This window comes from Scyliorhinus torazame, chromosome 6, assembly GCF_047496885.1.
Source record: "Scyliorhinus torazame isolate Kashiwa2021f chromosome 6, sScyTor2.1, whole genome shotgun sequence".
NCBI lineage: Eukaryota > Metazoa > Chordata > Chondrichthyes > Carcharhiniformes > Scyliorhinidae > Scyliorhinus > Scyliorhinus torazame.
In genome coordinates, this window is record NC_092712.1 from 115,958,807 (window position 1) to 115,974,267 (window position 15,461).

At 47.0% G+C, this 15,461-nt stretch overlaps 1 protein-coding gene across 1 annotated transcript in view; it reads right to left on the reverse strand.

Annotated features, from left to right (window-relative positions):
- Positions 1-15,461, reverse strand: part of LOC140424974 (V-type proton ATPase 116 kDa subunit a 1-like) — a 358,173-nt gene that overhangs the window by 34,073 nt on the left and 308,639 nt on the right. Inside the window, exon 19 of the mRNA XM_072508716.1 lies at positions 1,156-1,327. Within this exon, the coding sequence (XP_072364817.1) occupies positions 1,156-1,327 (172 nt within the window). The remainder of the gene's footprint in view (positions 1-1,155; positions 1,328-15,461) is intronic.

Consider the following 15,461-nt stretch of genomic DNA (forward strand, 5'->3'; position numbering starts at 1 on the left):
ATGTCTTGTTTTAATAGGCCTTACACGGGTGGAGCTATAGAGAACATTATCACAGAACTACCTACCTTGGGAGGTAAGTATGCTTTTAAGAGTGAACAAGGTATTACAGACAACCATGGCATAAAGAGCATGGTTGTAAAGTGTGACTGTTGCAGGAAATATATGGGGCGGGATTCTCCACAGCCCCGTGCCAAAATCGCGTTTGACGCGAGGGCGGAGAATCAATCTTTATGTGGAAATCGTAGCCGGCGCCACTCCCGCCATTCTCTGGTCCCGCGTTTGTGCGCGGATCACGCGGCGCGGCCGGGGGGCCATTGACAGAGGCCCCTCCAGCGATTCTCTGGGCAAAATTGGCCGAGTTCCTGACAGCGTGGTTCTAACCACATATTGGCCGTCGGGAAGCTTGGGTGGCGACTGCGAACTCAGTTCGCGACCGCCCTGGTGGGGGGCAGGGGGGGACCGAGTACCGGGGAGGGAGGAGGGGCCTCATGGGCAGCGTCGAGCGGCTCGGATCCGCAGGCTCACGCCATCTCGGGGGGGCCTACATTCTCGATGTCGGTCTGAGTCCGCCATCGCGCACGGCGCCGCCGCTGCAGGCCGCTGCCGTGCGGACTCCCGACTGGAAATACGGGGACCCGTATCCGCAGCCAGAGCTGCGAGAAACACTCTGGGGCCCTGCCAGGCCCCTGCAGGTAAGACTTTTTTAAAGGAAAGTCAAGAGTGAAACGCCAGCGTTTTATGCTGGCTTGGGGAAATAGCCCCATTTTTGGAGAATCCAGCCCCACGATATAGGCACATCTTAATATATATAAAATTTTAAGAATCGAACACCTGTTCCAGTTAACCTGCTTCTCAAGCTTTTCACAAATTTTAAAACAGTTGGTTACATTAGGCAATTGATTGCCTAATATTACAATTATTTCTCCATGTATCCGAATGAAGTGATTCGGTCTTTCTTCCAATTAATTTTTAGGGATGAATTATTGCAATAGACATTCATTTTCTTAATAATAAAATTGGATGATTGTTATTTAATCAGAGGACAGAAGTTACGTAATGCACTAAAATTGTTTACAATAATAGGAGCAACATTAACTTAGGACAGATCCCTTTTAAATTATTTTTCACACCTCGCAATTGTTCTTATGTACCCACCAGTGTAGACGAAGAGCATGCAGAAATGCAGAAAGTCCTTCCATGACTAGTAGAATGGCCACACTCAGAACAGCAAAAGCAGCAAAGGTGATTGTGAGCCCAATAGAGCTTAAGCCTTTATTTGCTGTGAAACCATTGTGCAGAACCATGTGCCACAAGACCTCAGAAAGTTCTGGGGAAAAAATAGATTTGGTTAGTGTCTTCTCAATGCACACTGATTTCATGAGGGACTGGTTGAGATTATCTAATTGGTGTAAGCTTGACTGGAAGTTGTTCTGATTGACAGGCAGCCGTCAACATTTTGATTCAATGGGCATTTCTTGAGTCAACCTTATACAGTCCCCAATCCCCCTCTATACCTTCTAGCCCTCTTGACACTTTCCATCAATTATTCCCATCACTCTCCCCTTTTCATCGGGCAATTCATCTTCTTGGACCCCATACCCCTCCTTCTCTTTCAGCAACATGTCTGCATATATACAAAGAGCAGTCTCAATAGGAGATCCTGCCATTGGACCAAGGTGGCTTGGATTGCAGAGAGGTGAGCAGCCATGGATGCAGTGACATAAAAGGATGAACAACCTCCTCCAATCAGCCAGGGTAAGTGGTAATGTGGCGAGGCTGGACTAACCAGCCAACAGAGTGGGAATGCATCCAACTTGGTGTTGAGAAGTTGGTAGCCATCGTACGGCTTTGTTGTGCCCAACTCGCAATACAATGAGGTTGTTAAATCTCCTGAGATTTGTGATGCCCGGGACATATTACGAGATCTTGTGAGATCTAACGAGCTCTCGTGAACTGGATCTCACCCTCACTGGGCAGGATCAGATTTGCATATTTGCACTTAAATATGTCTGCAGCAGAGTCTCCCAAGGCTTGGGATTGAACGCCTGCACCTGGGAGACCTCACCCTAACGCCTTTCAGCACTGGCCCACACAAATGTGGACAAGGCGTAATAACACCTTTAGGGGTCTCTCAGGCCATCAGAGGCCCCTGGTGGTTGGGCTCTGGATAGCGTGGTACCCTGGCACTCCTGTGCCACCTGGGAACCTTGGCGATGCCAATGGGGCACCCTGGCACTGCTGCCCTAGCACTGACTGCTGCCCAGGTGGCACTGCCAGACTAGCAGGGGTACTGCCAGGGTGACAGGAAAGGATGTCCCGAAGCGGGGTACATTAGCGAGACCATGCAGACACCGTGACAGTGGGTGAACGGACATCGCGCAACAATCGCCAGGCAGGAATGTTCCCTTCCAGTCGAGGAACACTTCAGCAGTCAAGGGCATTCAGCCTCTGATCTTCGGGTAAACATTCTCCAAGGCGGCCTTCAGGATGCGCGACAATGCAGAATCGCTGAGCAGAAACTTATAGCCACGTTCCGCACACATGAGTACGGCCTCAACCGGGACCTTGAATTCATGTCACATTACATTCACCCCCCACCATTTGGCCTGGGCTTACGAAATCCTACCAACTGTCCTGGCTTGAGACAATCCACACCTCTTTAACATGGGGTTACCCCATCTCTGGATCTGTAAAGATTTAATTACCTCAAATGGTTGCATTCAAAGAATCGTCTTGCATCTTTGACTTTGTCTATATATATGTTTCTGGAACCCACCTCTTCATTCACCTGAGGAAGGAGCAGTGCTCCGAAAGCTAGTGATTCGAAACAAACCTGTTGGACTTTAACCTGGTGTTGTAAGATTTTTTACAATGCTCACTCCAGTCCAATGCCGGCATCTCTACATCAAGGGTGCCAGGCTGGCAGTGTCTGGGTGGTAGACCCATTGGGCCCTGGGTCATAGGTGGTTGAGAGATAGGGTCGGTATTTAAAAATGGCACCCTGATCTCTTCCTATACTGACGAGCTGAGCTTGTCAGTGCAGAAAATGAATGTAAGTGCAGCCGTGGTGGGATGTTCCTCGCCGTGGCGAAAAAAAAGAAGTCCCTTTTGATACTAGGGTCATTCTTGGCACTGAAGTTGCCAAGAAACACCCACTACATGTGCCCAAAACAAGACTCTTCCCCCCCCCCTTTAAACCACGCCCATTAATTTTAAAGATATGCATGAAACTGTAGTTTCTTGATCTGATGTGGACCAAGAGCATCCAGATGATGCACCGTCATCTGACTCTTGCTCACCCTTCACCAGAACAGTTATACCCACATGGGCTTTGAAAGGTTTGTGTATAGAATCGGAGGCATATGTTGGTGATCATATCAAGGCCACATCTGAACAGCTGAGGGAGGCTGTGAGAGCAGACGGCCCTGACAGTAGGAGGACTGTTGGGGATCATGTGAATGCTGAATTCCAGGCTTCTGGTCTTGGCTACGATAAGTCTGCTGGAGATACAGAGGGGAAGACCTGGCAGAGGTGCCATGGACAACGTGGAACATTGCATAGATGGCTGAGGAGTCCATCCAATTCCTTGAGCTATGCCACGACTCAGGCATGTGCAGGCTGATGGCCCTGTGGCCAATGTTGTTCAGTCATGACCCTGCTCTGACAAATCTTCTCCACCTCTGCCAAAGATGGAAAATTATTGAGTGTTTGAGACCCATTGCAAATTCACAAAGTGAGCTGTGTGAAGAAGGCTGGCATGGTTTACCTGTTTATCTGACCTTCATTCCTAGAGCAGCAGCAGTTGACCAATGGGACCAACTAACCCTCCCATGGGCCACATCCAGAACTCCTCTCATTCCACAGTGGCCTCTATCCACAAGAACTTTGGGCGAAATCCTCCGGAAACGGCGCGATGTCCGCCGACTGGCGCCCAAAACCGCTCCGGATCTTTGGGGGCCGAGCCCCAACCTTAAGGGGCTAGGTCGGTGCCGGACGAATTTCCGCCCCGCCAGCTGGCGTAAAAGGCCTTTGATGCCCCGCCAGCTGGCGCGGAAATGACATCTCCGGGCGGCGCATGCGCGGGAGCGTCAGCGGCCGCTGACAGCTTCCCACGCATGCGCAGTGGAGGGAGTCTCTTCTGCCTCTGACATGGTGGAGACAGCGGCGGAGGCGGAAGGGAAAGAGTGCCCCCACGGCACAGGCCCGCCCGCGGATTGGTGGGCCCCGATCGCGGGCCAGGCCACCCTGGGGGCACCTCCCGGGGCCAGATTGCCCTGCGCCCCCCCAGGACCACGGAGCCCACCCGCGCCGCCTTGTCCCGTCGGTAAGGTAGGTGGTTTAATTTACGCCGGCGGGACAGGCAATTTAGCGGTGGGACTTCGGCCCATCCTGGCCGGAGAATCGAGCGGGGGGGCCCGCCAACCGGCGCGGCGCGATTCCCGCCCCCGCCGAATATCCCGTGCCAGAGACTTCGGCAACCGGCGGGGGCGGGATTCACGCCAGCCCCCGGCGATTCTCCGACCCGGCGGGGGGTCGGAGAATCTCACCCCTGATTTCCGGAGAGTCCTTTCTTTAGCAGCCATTCTGATGGAGATGCTCACAATGACTCTGCAGCTCCAGCCCGTGCACCTCCACCCACCCTCAGTCACCCTCAAGCTTCCTTCTATTTCCCTTAGCCACCCAGAGCCTGTGATCCTTGACCTTCCACCTCTAACATTGGACTCTTCCGCAAACCCCCCCCCCCCCCCCCCTCCTCCCCCCACTCCCCACATCGCATCCTTCCTGCATCATTCTGGAGCCTCCCACCATAATCCTGGTTCAGATATCTGTATCCCTTGGTTCTCCCTTGGAGACCATTGACCTTTCCTCCCTCTAGTTGGACCTGCCTTGCTTCAAGCTAGATATCCCCTTTTGGATTGCCAGCCTACAATGTGTGATACAGCTGCCTCCCTTGGACAAGACTGCTGCAATGATAGACCTCACTCTGTATGCCAGAGCCTGGCTACCTTTGGACACCCTTTCCCCACAGGACTTGCTGTACTGCTGTTTGAGGACCCTACCGCCACCACCTTCTTGCCATCTCAACTGATGCACCATTTGAGAACCTGATCACCATCACCTTCTCCCGTCCCACTTCCTTGCCATTACTGGATGACCCAGCTTCTCCTGCTCCCCTTCACTGTGCTGTCAAATTAGATGAAGACAAAGGCCGGAATTCTCTGTCTGTTCACATTGGTGGGATTCTCCAGTCCTGCTGCAGTGAATGGAGTTTTGGCTGGGCTGGCAGTGGTGGCAGGGCAAACCCGTATCGGAGAATCCCAGCAGATTGGAGGGTAGCTCATGTCACTCCGATATTCAAAAAGGGAGGTAGAGAAGAAAGCAGGAAATTATAGACCAATAAGCCTAACATCGGTAGTGGGGAAAATGCTTGAAACCTTTGTCAAACACTTTATAGCGGAACATTTAGAAAGCAGTGGCAGGATCAGTCAGATTCAGCATGGATTTATGAAGGGAAAATCATGCTTGACAAATCTGTTGGAATTCTTTGAAGATGTAACCAATACAGTTGCTGGAGGATGCATTTCAGCAGTCACTGCATTTTTGCATTGGGGCACTTTGCACCAGCAATGGAGTACAAAAGCTTCACTTACACTGGGAATGAAATTTCAGGCCAACGAGTTAACAAAATTCCTTAAAGTTGTCTGTATAGCTCCAATTACAAGCAGTCAGATTGCACTAAGGATGGGTTTATATTTGGAATTAATAATTAAGTTGTCTGTTCAGTGAATTTTCAAGGATTTGTGCAGTTTCCATAGCAATTCGTATCGAGTGGGCATATCTATTTGATTACATTGACATTTGATTTATGACTATCCTCAGCTACGTGGGCTGCATTCGGCAACTGGTTCTGTATGCTCAGTATTTAATTACCTGTCTTCCATTCTTAGTTATGCTTTTTAAGTAATAGAAGTTACGTCAGTAACTTTCCAATCCTCAGGAATATTCATTGAGTTTAGTGAATTTACAAAAATTAAGGTGAAATTTTCCCTTGTTTCCATCTCCAGCTTCTTTGAGGTTTGTAGGTGAAAGATGTCTGGACGAGGTACTTAATTTTTAAGCACCAAACCTTTTGGCAACTATTTCAATGATAATTTTCATTGTGTTAAGCTCCCACAGTATTGATAATTTGGCAGCTGACTTTGGCATTTCCAGCCCTTGTCCATAGTAAGAGCTTAGGTGTGGAAATCTTGAGTTCAAATCAGAGGAAAGAAATATAATGTTAATTTAAGGCCTTTTAATTAAGCTTAAGGCAACCAGGATTGCCTCCTTTGGTCCCATAGAATAATCATTATCTGGCTTTCCTTCACTTTCGGAAATTCTCAAAATTTGTTGACTCATTTCATTTTCCTTTTGTGGTTCTCTAATGTGGGAGAATATAAAACCATAAGACCATAAGACATAGGAGCGGAAGTAAGGCCATTCGGCCCAGCGAGTCCACTTCACCATTCAATCATGGCTGATAAGTGGTTGAGCTGTGGTAAAAAGGTCATAAAATGGCAGTCATATTAGATTTTATAGATTAGATTTAGATTTTTCACGTGTAGCGGGACACAATGAAAAGTATTGTTCTGCGTACAGTCGAGGCAGAGCGTTCCATACATGAAAAACATAGGAAATATGGCTACATATTTATAAATTGGTGTTTTTAAAAATTAATTTACTGGATGTGGGTGTCGCTGGTTGGGCCAGCATTTATTTCCCATCCCCATCCCTAGTTGCTCTTCAGAAGGTATTGGTGAGCTGCCTTCTTCAATCACTGCAGTCCTTGAGGTGTAGGTACACCCACAGTGCTGTTAGGGAATTCCAGGATTTTGTCCCAGCGACAGTGAAGGAACGGTGATATATTTCCAAGTCAGGGTGGTGAAAAGCTTGGAGGGGAACCTCCAGGCGGTGGTGTTCCCAGGTACCTGCTGCTCTTCTTGTCCTTCTAGATGGTAGTGGTCATGGGTTTGGAAGATGCTGTTGACGGAAGCTCAGTGAGTTCCTGAAGTGCATCCTGTAGATGGTACATGCTGCTGCTACTGTGCGTTGGTGATGGAGGGATTGAATGTTTGTGGAATTGTGGAAGGGAGAGCAATCAAGTGGACTGCTTTGTCCTGGATGGTGATGAGTTTCTCGAGTGTTGTTGGAGCTGCACTCATTCAGGTAAGTGGAGAGTATTCCATTATACTCCTGACTTATGCCATGTAGATGGCGGGTAGGCTTTGGAGAGTCAGGAGGTGAGTTACTCGCCGCAGGATTCCTACCCTTTGAGTAGAGCATGTAAAGCAGCAGCATGTTTGCAGCTAATTCTAAAATACCTCTGCCAAGGAAACCTCTCCTCCTGGATTCCCCACTCTGAGTCCTGACTGGTCACCCAGGCCAAGTGCCCCTTACCCTGCTGTGTGACCTTAAAGGGACAAACACCACAATTATCCCGCTTTAACTATCTTCAATAACTAATTTACTCAGTCCTAAATTCTAACTAAACATTATAGTCATGATTTAGACAATTATAAATCAAGGTTTTGAGGGGGTTTCCTGTCTTGTCAAGTGGCACAATTCAGCAATCTGGGATGCTTATCCAGGATCGACATCAACTGCAATAATAGGTACCTCTTCTGGTTCATGAGGTTCATCACTAATTGTTGCCAAGGAGATGTCAGTTTTGTCTATAACAGGTTAATCAGGCACTTCAGTTTTTACGGATTCGGAAACACTTCTTGATGGCAACACTGACTGCTGGACCGTCTCGCTACTCAATTAAGTCCACGTGTTTATGAACGACCAGTCCCTCGACGTCCACTTGATATGAAAGGTGCCTGGTCTTAAGAGACAATAACTCTGCGGACCTAACTTGATCCACTACCATATTTTCTCACACCTACAGCTTCATTTACATGTCCATGCTGTATTGAACTGTGGCTTCCTTTCCGATTACCATGGCTGGCCTCTATCCTCCCTGGCAAATTTGAAAACACAAGGCTCAGCCTCGTTCTGCTTATCTCATCCAGGAAAATGGAGAATATCCCCATTACGCTCCTGGTATGCAGTGAGTCAGAACAGTGTACTTTCACACCCCGAGTTTAAGTTTAGCCACCATTGAATATATGATGACTTTGATAATCTGTGGGGTTTTTTGGTGAATTCCTTGCATTTCTTTGGGATGAATCTGCCAAAATTACCATAAACCTCTGTGGGACCAGGTCTGTGCCGGTGTTTCTAGTATGGCTCCTTATTTTTTTTGTTTTTGTTTACAGATTTTGAATCAGTAAGGGAATCAAGGATTATGGGGATAAGGCGGGAAAGTGGAGTTGAGGGTTATCATATCAGAACAATCTTGATCTCATTGAATGGTGGAGCAGACCAGGTGTGCTGAATGACCTGTTTCTATTCCTATGTCTTATGATCTTATGGCCTTGTGGGACTAGAAAATGTGTTTCCCCTACAATGTCACAGATGTAAGGTTGGGAGCATTGTGCAGAGTCCTCACATCCTTACAATGGAATTTACAGTTTTCAGATCTTCCTTAGCGCTTAATTAGAACATAGAACATAGAACATAGAACAATCCAGCGCAGTACAGGCCCTTCGGCCCACGATGTTGCACCGAAACAAAAGCCATCTAACCTACACTATGCCATTATCATCCATATGTTTATCCAATAAACTTTTAAATGCCCTCAATGTTGGCGAGTTCACTACTGTAGCAGGTAGGGCATTCCACGGCCTCACTACTCTTTGCGTAAAGAACCTACCTCTGACCTCTGCCTATATCTATTACCCCTCAGTTTAAAGTTATGTCCCCTCGTGCCAGCCATATCCATCCGCGGGAGAAGGCTCTCACTGTCCACCCTGTGGTGTTGGGTGTTCTGACACACAGATGAGCCAACACGGTTGTATATGGTACAACGCTATTTTATTTAAACTTACTATGTACAGTTTTGTCTTTGCACTCTGCACGTGGGGGTTCCCTGCTTGTGATGTTGTAACAGCTCTTCCCTGTTTCTTTGTCCCCAGACCTACTGACCACCAGGTGTCGTGCTCGTGCTTTTTATGTGGTTGGTGTTCTTGTCTGTGATTGGTTGTGGTGTTGTGTGCTCTGATTTGCCTGTTGGTGTGTCCATCATGATGTGTGTGTTTGAATATCATGACACACCCTATCCAACCCCCTGATCATTTTGTATGCCTCTATTAAGTCTCCCCTTAACCTTCTTCTCTCCAACGAAAACAACCTCAAGTCCATCAGCCTTTCCTCATAAGATTTTCCCTCCATACCAGGCAACATCCTGGTAAATCTCCTCTGCACCCGCTCCAAAGCCTCCACGTCCTTCCTATAATGCGGTGACCAGAACTGTACGCAATACTCCAAATGCGGCCGTACCAGAGTTCTGTACAGCTGCAACATGACCTCCCGACACCAGAACTCAATCCCTCTACCAATAATGGCCAACACTCCATAGGCCTTCTTCACAACCCTATCAACCTGGGTGGCAACTTTCAGGGATCTATGTACATGGACACCTAGATCCCTCTGCTCATCCACACTTTCAAGAACTTTACCATTAGCCAAATATTCCGCATTCCTGTTATTCCTTCCAAAGTGAATCACATCACACTTCTCTACATTAAACTCCATTTGCCACCTCTCAGCCCAGCTCTGCAGCTTATCTATATCCCTCTGTAACCTGCTACATCCTTCCACACTATCGACAACACCACCGACTTTAGTATCGTCTGCAAATTTACTCACCCACCCTTCTGCGCCTTCCTCTAGGTCATTGATAAAAATGACAAACAGCAACGGCCCCAGAACAGATCCTTGTGGTACTCCACTTGTGACTGTACTCCATTCTGAACATTTCCCATCAACCACCACCCTCTGTCTTCTTTCAGCTAGCCAATTTCTGATCCACATCTCTAAATCACCCTCAATCCCCAGCCTCCGTATTTTTTGCAATAGCCTACCGTGGGGAACCTTATCAAACGCTTTGCTGAAATCCATATACACCACATCAACTGCTCTACCCTCGTCTACCTGTTCAGTCACCTTCTCAAAGAACTCAATAAGGTTTGTGAGGCATGACCTACCCTTCACAAAGCCATGCTGACTATCCCTGATCATATTATTCCTATCTAGATGATTATAAATCTTGTCTCTTATAATCCCCTCCAAGACTTTACCCACTACAGACGTGAGGCTCACCGGTCTATAGTTGCCGGGGTTGTCTCTGCTCCCCTTTTTGAACAAAGGGACCACATTTGCTGTCCTCCAGTCCTCTGGCACTATTCCTGTAGCCAATGATGACATAAAAATCAAAGCCAAAGGTCCAGCAATCTCTTCCCTGGCCTCCCAGAGAATCCTAGGATAAATCCCATCAGGTCCCGGGGACTTATCTATTTTCAGCCTGTCCAGAATTGCCAACACCTCTTCCCTACGTACCTCAATGCCATCTATTCTATTAGCCTGGGGCTCAGCATTCTCCTCCACAACATTATCTTTTTCCTGAGTGAATACTGACGAAAAATATTCATTTAGTATCTCGCCTATCTCTTCAGACTCCACACACAATTTCCCATCCCTGTCCTTGACTGGTCCTACTCTTTCCCTAGTCATTCGCTTATTCCTGACATACCTATAGAAAGCTTTTGGGTTTTCCTTGATCCTTCCTGCCAAATACTTCTCATGTCCCCTCCTTGCTCGTCTTAGCTCTCTCTTTAGATCATTCCTCGCTACCTTGTAACTATCCATCGCCCCAACCGAAACTTCACACTTCATCTTCACATAGGCCTCCTTCTTCCTCTTAACAAGAGATTCCACTTCCTTGGTAAACCACGGTTCCCTCGCTCGACGCCTTCCTCCCTGTCTGACCGGTACATACTTATCAAGAACACACAGTAGCTGATCCTTGAACAAGCCCCACTTATCCAGTGTGCCCAACACTTGCAGCCTACTTCTCCACCTTATCCCCCCCAAGTCACGTCTAATGGCATCATAATTGCCCTTCCCCCAGCTATAACTCTTGCCCTGCGGTGTATACTTATCCCTTTCCATCATTAACGTAAACGTCACCGAATTGTGGTCACTGTCCCCAAAGTGCTCTCCTACCTCCAAATCCAACACCTGGCCTGGTTCGTTACCCAAAACCAAATCCAACGTGGCCTCGCCTCTTGTTGGCCTGTCAACATATTGTTTCAGGAAACCCTCCTGCACACACTGAACAAAAAACGACCCATCTATTGTACTCGAACTACATCTTTTCCAGTCAATATTTGGAAAGTTAAAGTCTCCCATAATAACTACCCTGTTACTTTCGCTCATATCCAGAATCATCTTCGCCATCCTTTCCTCTACATCCCTAGAACTATTAGGAGGCCTATAAAAAACTCCCAACAGGGTGACCTCTCCTTTCCTGTTTCTAACTTCAGCCCATATCTAACTTCAGCCCATAGTGGTGGGCACCTGTTTGGGGCCTTGGCTTTAATTTCAGCCCAGGCACCAAAATCCTTTTGGCGGGGAAGGCCAAGATGGTCATTTTTAAAACTCTGCAATTCAGTGAAAATAAATTATTATTTGAAGGAAGCCTGACACATCCTGAGCGAGCTGGTGACCATTGGTGTTTCCAAGATAATAATTATCTTGGAAACACCAAGATCTTCAGCAGAGGCAGAACACAGATGTTTCCTCACTCTACTGATGGCCAAATTCTCCTGTCTCCATGCACTCTTCACTCAGACTTCAGTAGGGTATGCGCTGTGGCTGCATATTGGCACTTATACCTGGAAGTGGCCTCCAGAGGTCGTTCAGAACTTCCCTGAATTTACTTTATTTCTATCAGTTTTTGTTTGTGCAGGTCCACAGTACAAATTAGCATTTTATGCCGAAGGCTGCAAGGATAATATTGGCAACACAAGCACTGTACCAGTGCAGTAGGCAGTAGTCTTCTGAATTTGGAACTTCACTGTGTACTGAGCATTTGGCAGCAAGTTTTATTTTCCTTTTCATGCCTGGTGAGAATTTATGTAAATTTACTCCAATGGAGCTTATTGTTGCCCACTTCACATTTCCTGTACCTCATTGTTATGAATAATGCAAATAATTGTTTATACTGTTGTATTTTTCATCATTTTGCATTCAAAACTTGCTCTCAGTTAGTGTTGACTATAGTTATGCTCTCTCCCCGCAATTGGGAACAATGTACGAGTGGTAACTTTCTGATTTTGTTCTCTTGACTCAAATGAGCTTGATCCTGGCACTGGATCTCGTTATAATGCTCCACTTCCCAGCCCTGACATCCATCCGAGCATCAGAACCACACAGATTCCCAACAATTGGCAGTTAAGATGCTATCACCTCAGGTCAAGGAGTTCTTCTAGGAAGAGGTATTTTAGAATAAACATGCTGCTGATCTACAGCAAATTTTAAACTAATTTGGCAGGGGAATGGGAACCGGATTTGTAGTCCAGCAACTAAGGTAGCCGATATTCAGGACGCCAAAGCGTGTAATGAGGCAGTGGGGAAGGGAACACTGACAAAGGAGAGTACTTGCAGGCACGGAGATGGGTTGAAGTGTGTATACTTCAACGCAAGAAGCATCAGGAATAAAGTGCGTGAACTTAAGGCATAGATCGGTACTTGGGACTACGATGTGGTGGCCATCACGGAAACTTGGATAGAAGAGGGGCAGAAATGGTTGTTGGAGGTCCCTGGTTATAGATGTTTCAATAAGATTAGGGAGGGTGGTAAAAGAGGTGGGGGGGGGGGTGGCATTATTAATTAGAGATAGTATAACAGCTGCAGAAAGGCAGTTTGAGGAGTATCACCCTATTGAGGTAGTATGGGTTGAAGTCAGAAATAGGAAAGGAGCAGTCACCTTGTTAGGAGTTTTCTATAGGCCCCCCAATAGTAGCAGAGATGTGGAGGAACAGATTGGGAAACAGATTTTGGAAAGGTGCAGAAGTCATAGGGTAGTAGTCATGGGCGACTTTAACTTCCCAAATATTGAGTGGAAACTCTTTAGATCAAATAGTTTGGATGGGGTGGTGTTTGTGCAGTGTGTCCAGGAAGCTTTTCTAACACAGTATGTAGATTGTCCGACCAGAGGAGGGGCAATATTGGATTTAGTACTGGGTAATGAGCCAGGGCAAGTGATAGATTTGTTAGTGGGGGAGCATTTTGGAGATAGTGACCACAATTCTGTGACTTTCACTTTAGTAATGGAGAGGGATAGGTGCGTGCAACAGGGCAAGGTTTACAATTGGGGGAAGGGTAAATACGATGTTGTCAGACAATAATTGAAGTGCATAAGTTGGGAACATAGGCTGGCAGGGAAGGACACAAGTGAAATGTGGAACTTGTTCAAGGAACAGGTGCTACGTGTCCTTGATATGTATGTCCCTGTCAGGCAGGGAAGAGATGGTCGAGTGAGGGAACCATGGTTGACAAGAGAGGTTGAATGTCTTGTTAAGAGGAAAAAGGTGACTTATGTAAGGCTGAGGAAACAAGGTTCAGACAGGGCGTTGGAGGGATACAAGGTAGCCAGGAGGGAACTGAAGAAAGGGATTAGGAGAGCTAAGAGAGGGCATGAACAGTCTTTGGTGGGTAGGATCAAGGAAAACCCCAAGGCCTTTTACACATGTGAGAAATATGAGAATGACTAGAGCGAGGGTAGGTCCGATCAAGGACAGTAGCGGGAGATTGTGTATTGAGTCTGAAGAGATAGGAGAGGTCTTGAACGAGTACTTTTCTTCTGTATTTACAAATGAGAGGGGCGATATTGTTGGAGAGGACAGTGTGAAACAGATTGGTTAGCTCGAGGAAATACTTGTTAGGAAGGAAGATGTGTTGGGCATTTTGAAAAACTTGAGGATAGACAAGTCCCCCGGGCCTGACGGGATATATCCAAGGATTCTATGGGAAGCAAGAGATGAAATTGCAGAGCCGTTGGCAATGATCTTTTCGCCCTCACTGTCAACAGGGGTGGTACCAGGGGATTGGAGAATGGCGAATGTCGTGCCCCTGTTCAAAAAAGGGACTAGGGATAACCCTGGGAATTACAGGCCAGTTAGTCTTACTTCGGTGGTAGGCAAAGTAATGGAAAGGGTACTGAAGGACAGGATTTCTGAGCATCTGGAAAGACACTGCTTGATTAGGGATAGTCAGCACGGATTTGTGAGGGGTAGGTCTTGCCTTACGAATCTTATTGAATTCTTTGAGGAGGTGACCAAGCATGTGGATGAAGGTAAAGCAGTGGATGTAGTGTACATGGATTTTAGTAAGGCATTTGATAAAGTTCCCCATGGTAGGCTTATGCAGAAAGTAAGGAGGCATGGGGTAGTGGGAAATTTGGCCAGTTGGATAGCGAACTGGCTAACCGATAGAAGTCAGAGAGTGGTGGTGGATGGCAAATATTCAGCCTGGAGCCCAGTTACCAGTGGCGTACCGCAGGGATCAGTTCTGGGTCCTCTGCTGTTTGTGATTTTCATTAATGACTTGGATGAGGGAGTTGAAGGATGGGTCAGTAAATTTGCAGACGATACGAAGATTGGTGGAGTTGTGGATAGTAAGGAGGGCTGTTGTCGGCTGCAAAGAGACATAGATAGGATGCAGAGCTGGGCTGAGAAGTGGCAGATGGAGTTTAACCCTGAAAAGTGTGAGGTTGTCCATTTTGGAAGGACAAATATGAATGCGGAATACAGGGTTAACGGTAGAGTTCTTGGCAATGTGGAGGAGCAGAGAGATCTTGGGGTCTATGTTCACCCATCTTTGAAAGTTGCCACTCAAGTGGATAGAGCTGTGAAGAAGGCCTATGGTGTGCTCGCGTTCATTAACAGAGGGATTGAATTTAAGAGCCGTGAGGTGATGATGCAGCTGTACAAAACTTTGGTAAGGCCACATTTGGAGTATTGTGTACAGTTTTGGTCGCCTCATTTTAGGAAGGATGTGGAAGCTTTGGAAAAGGTGCAAAGAAGATTTACCAGGATGTTGCCTGGAATGGAGAGTAGGTCTTACGAGGAAAGGTTGAGGGTGCTAGGCCTTTTCTCATTAGAACGGAGAAGGATGAGGGGCGACTTGATAGAGGTTTATAAGATGATCAGGGGAATAGATAGAGTAGACAGTCAGAGACTTTTTCCCCGGGTGGAACAAACCATTACAAGGGGACATAAATTTAAGGTGAAAGGTGGAAGATATAGGAGGGATATCAGAGGTAGGTTCTTTACCCAGAGAGTAGTGGGGGCATGGAATGCACTGCCTGTGGAAGCAGTTGAGTCGGGAACATTAGGGACCTTCAAGCAGCTATTGGATAGGTACATGGATTAAGGTAAAATGATATAGTGTAGATTTATTTGTTCTCAAGGGCAGCACGGTAGCATTGTGGATAGCACAATTGCTTCACAGCTCCAGGGTCCCAGGTTCGATTC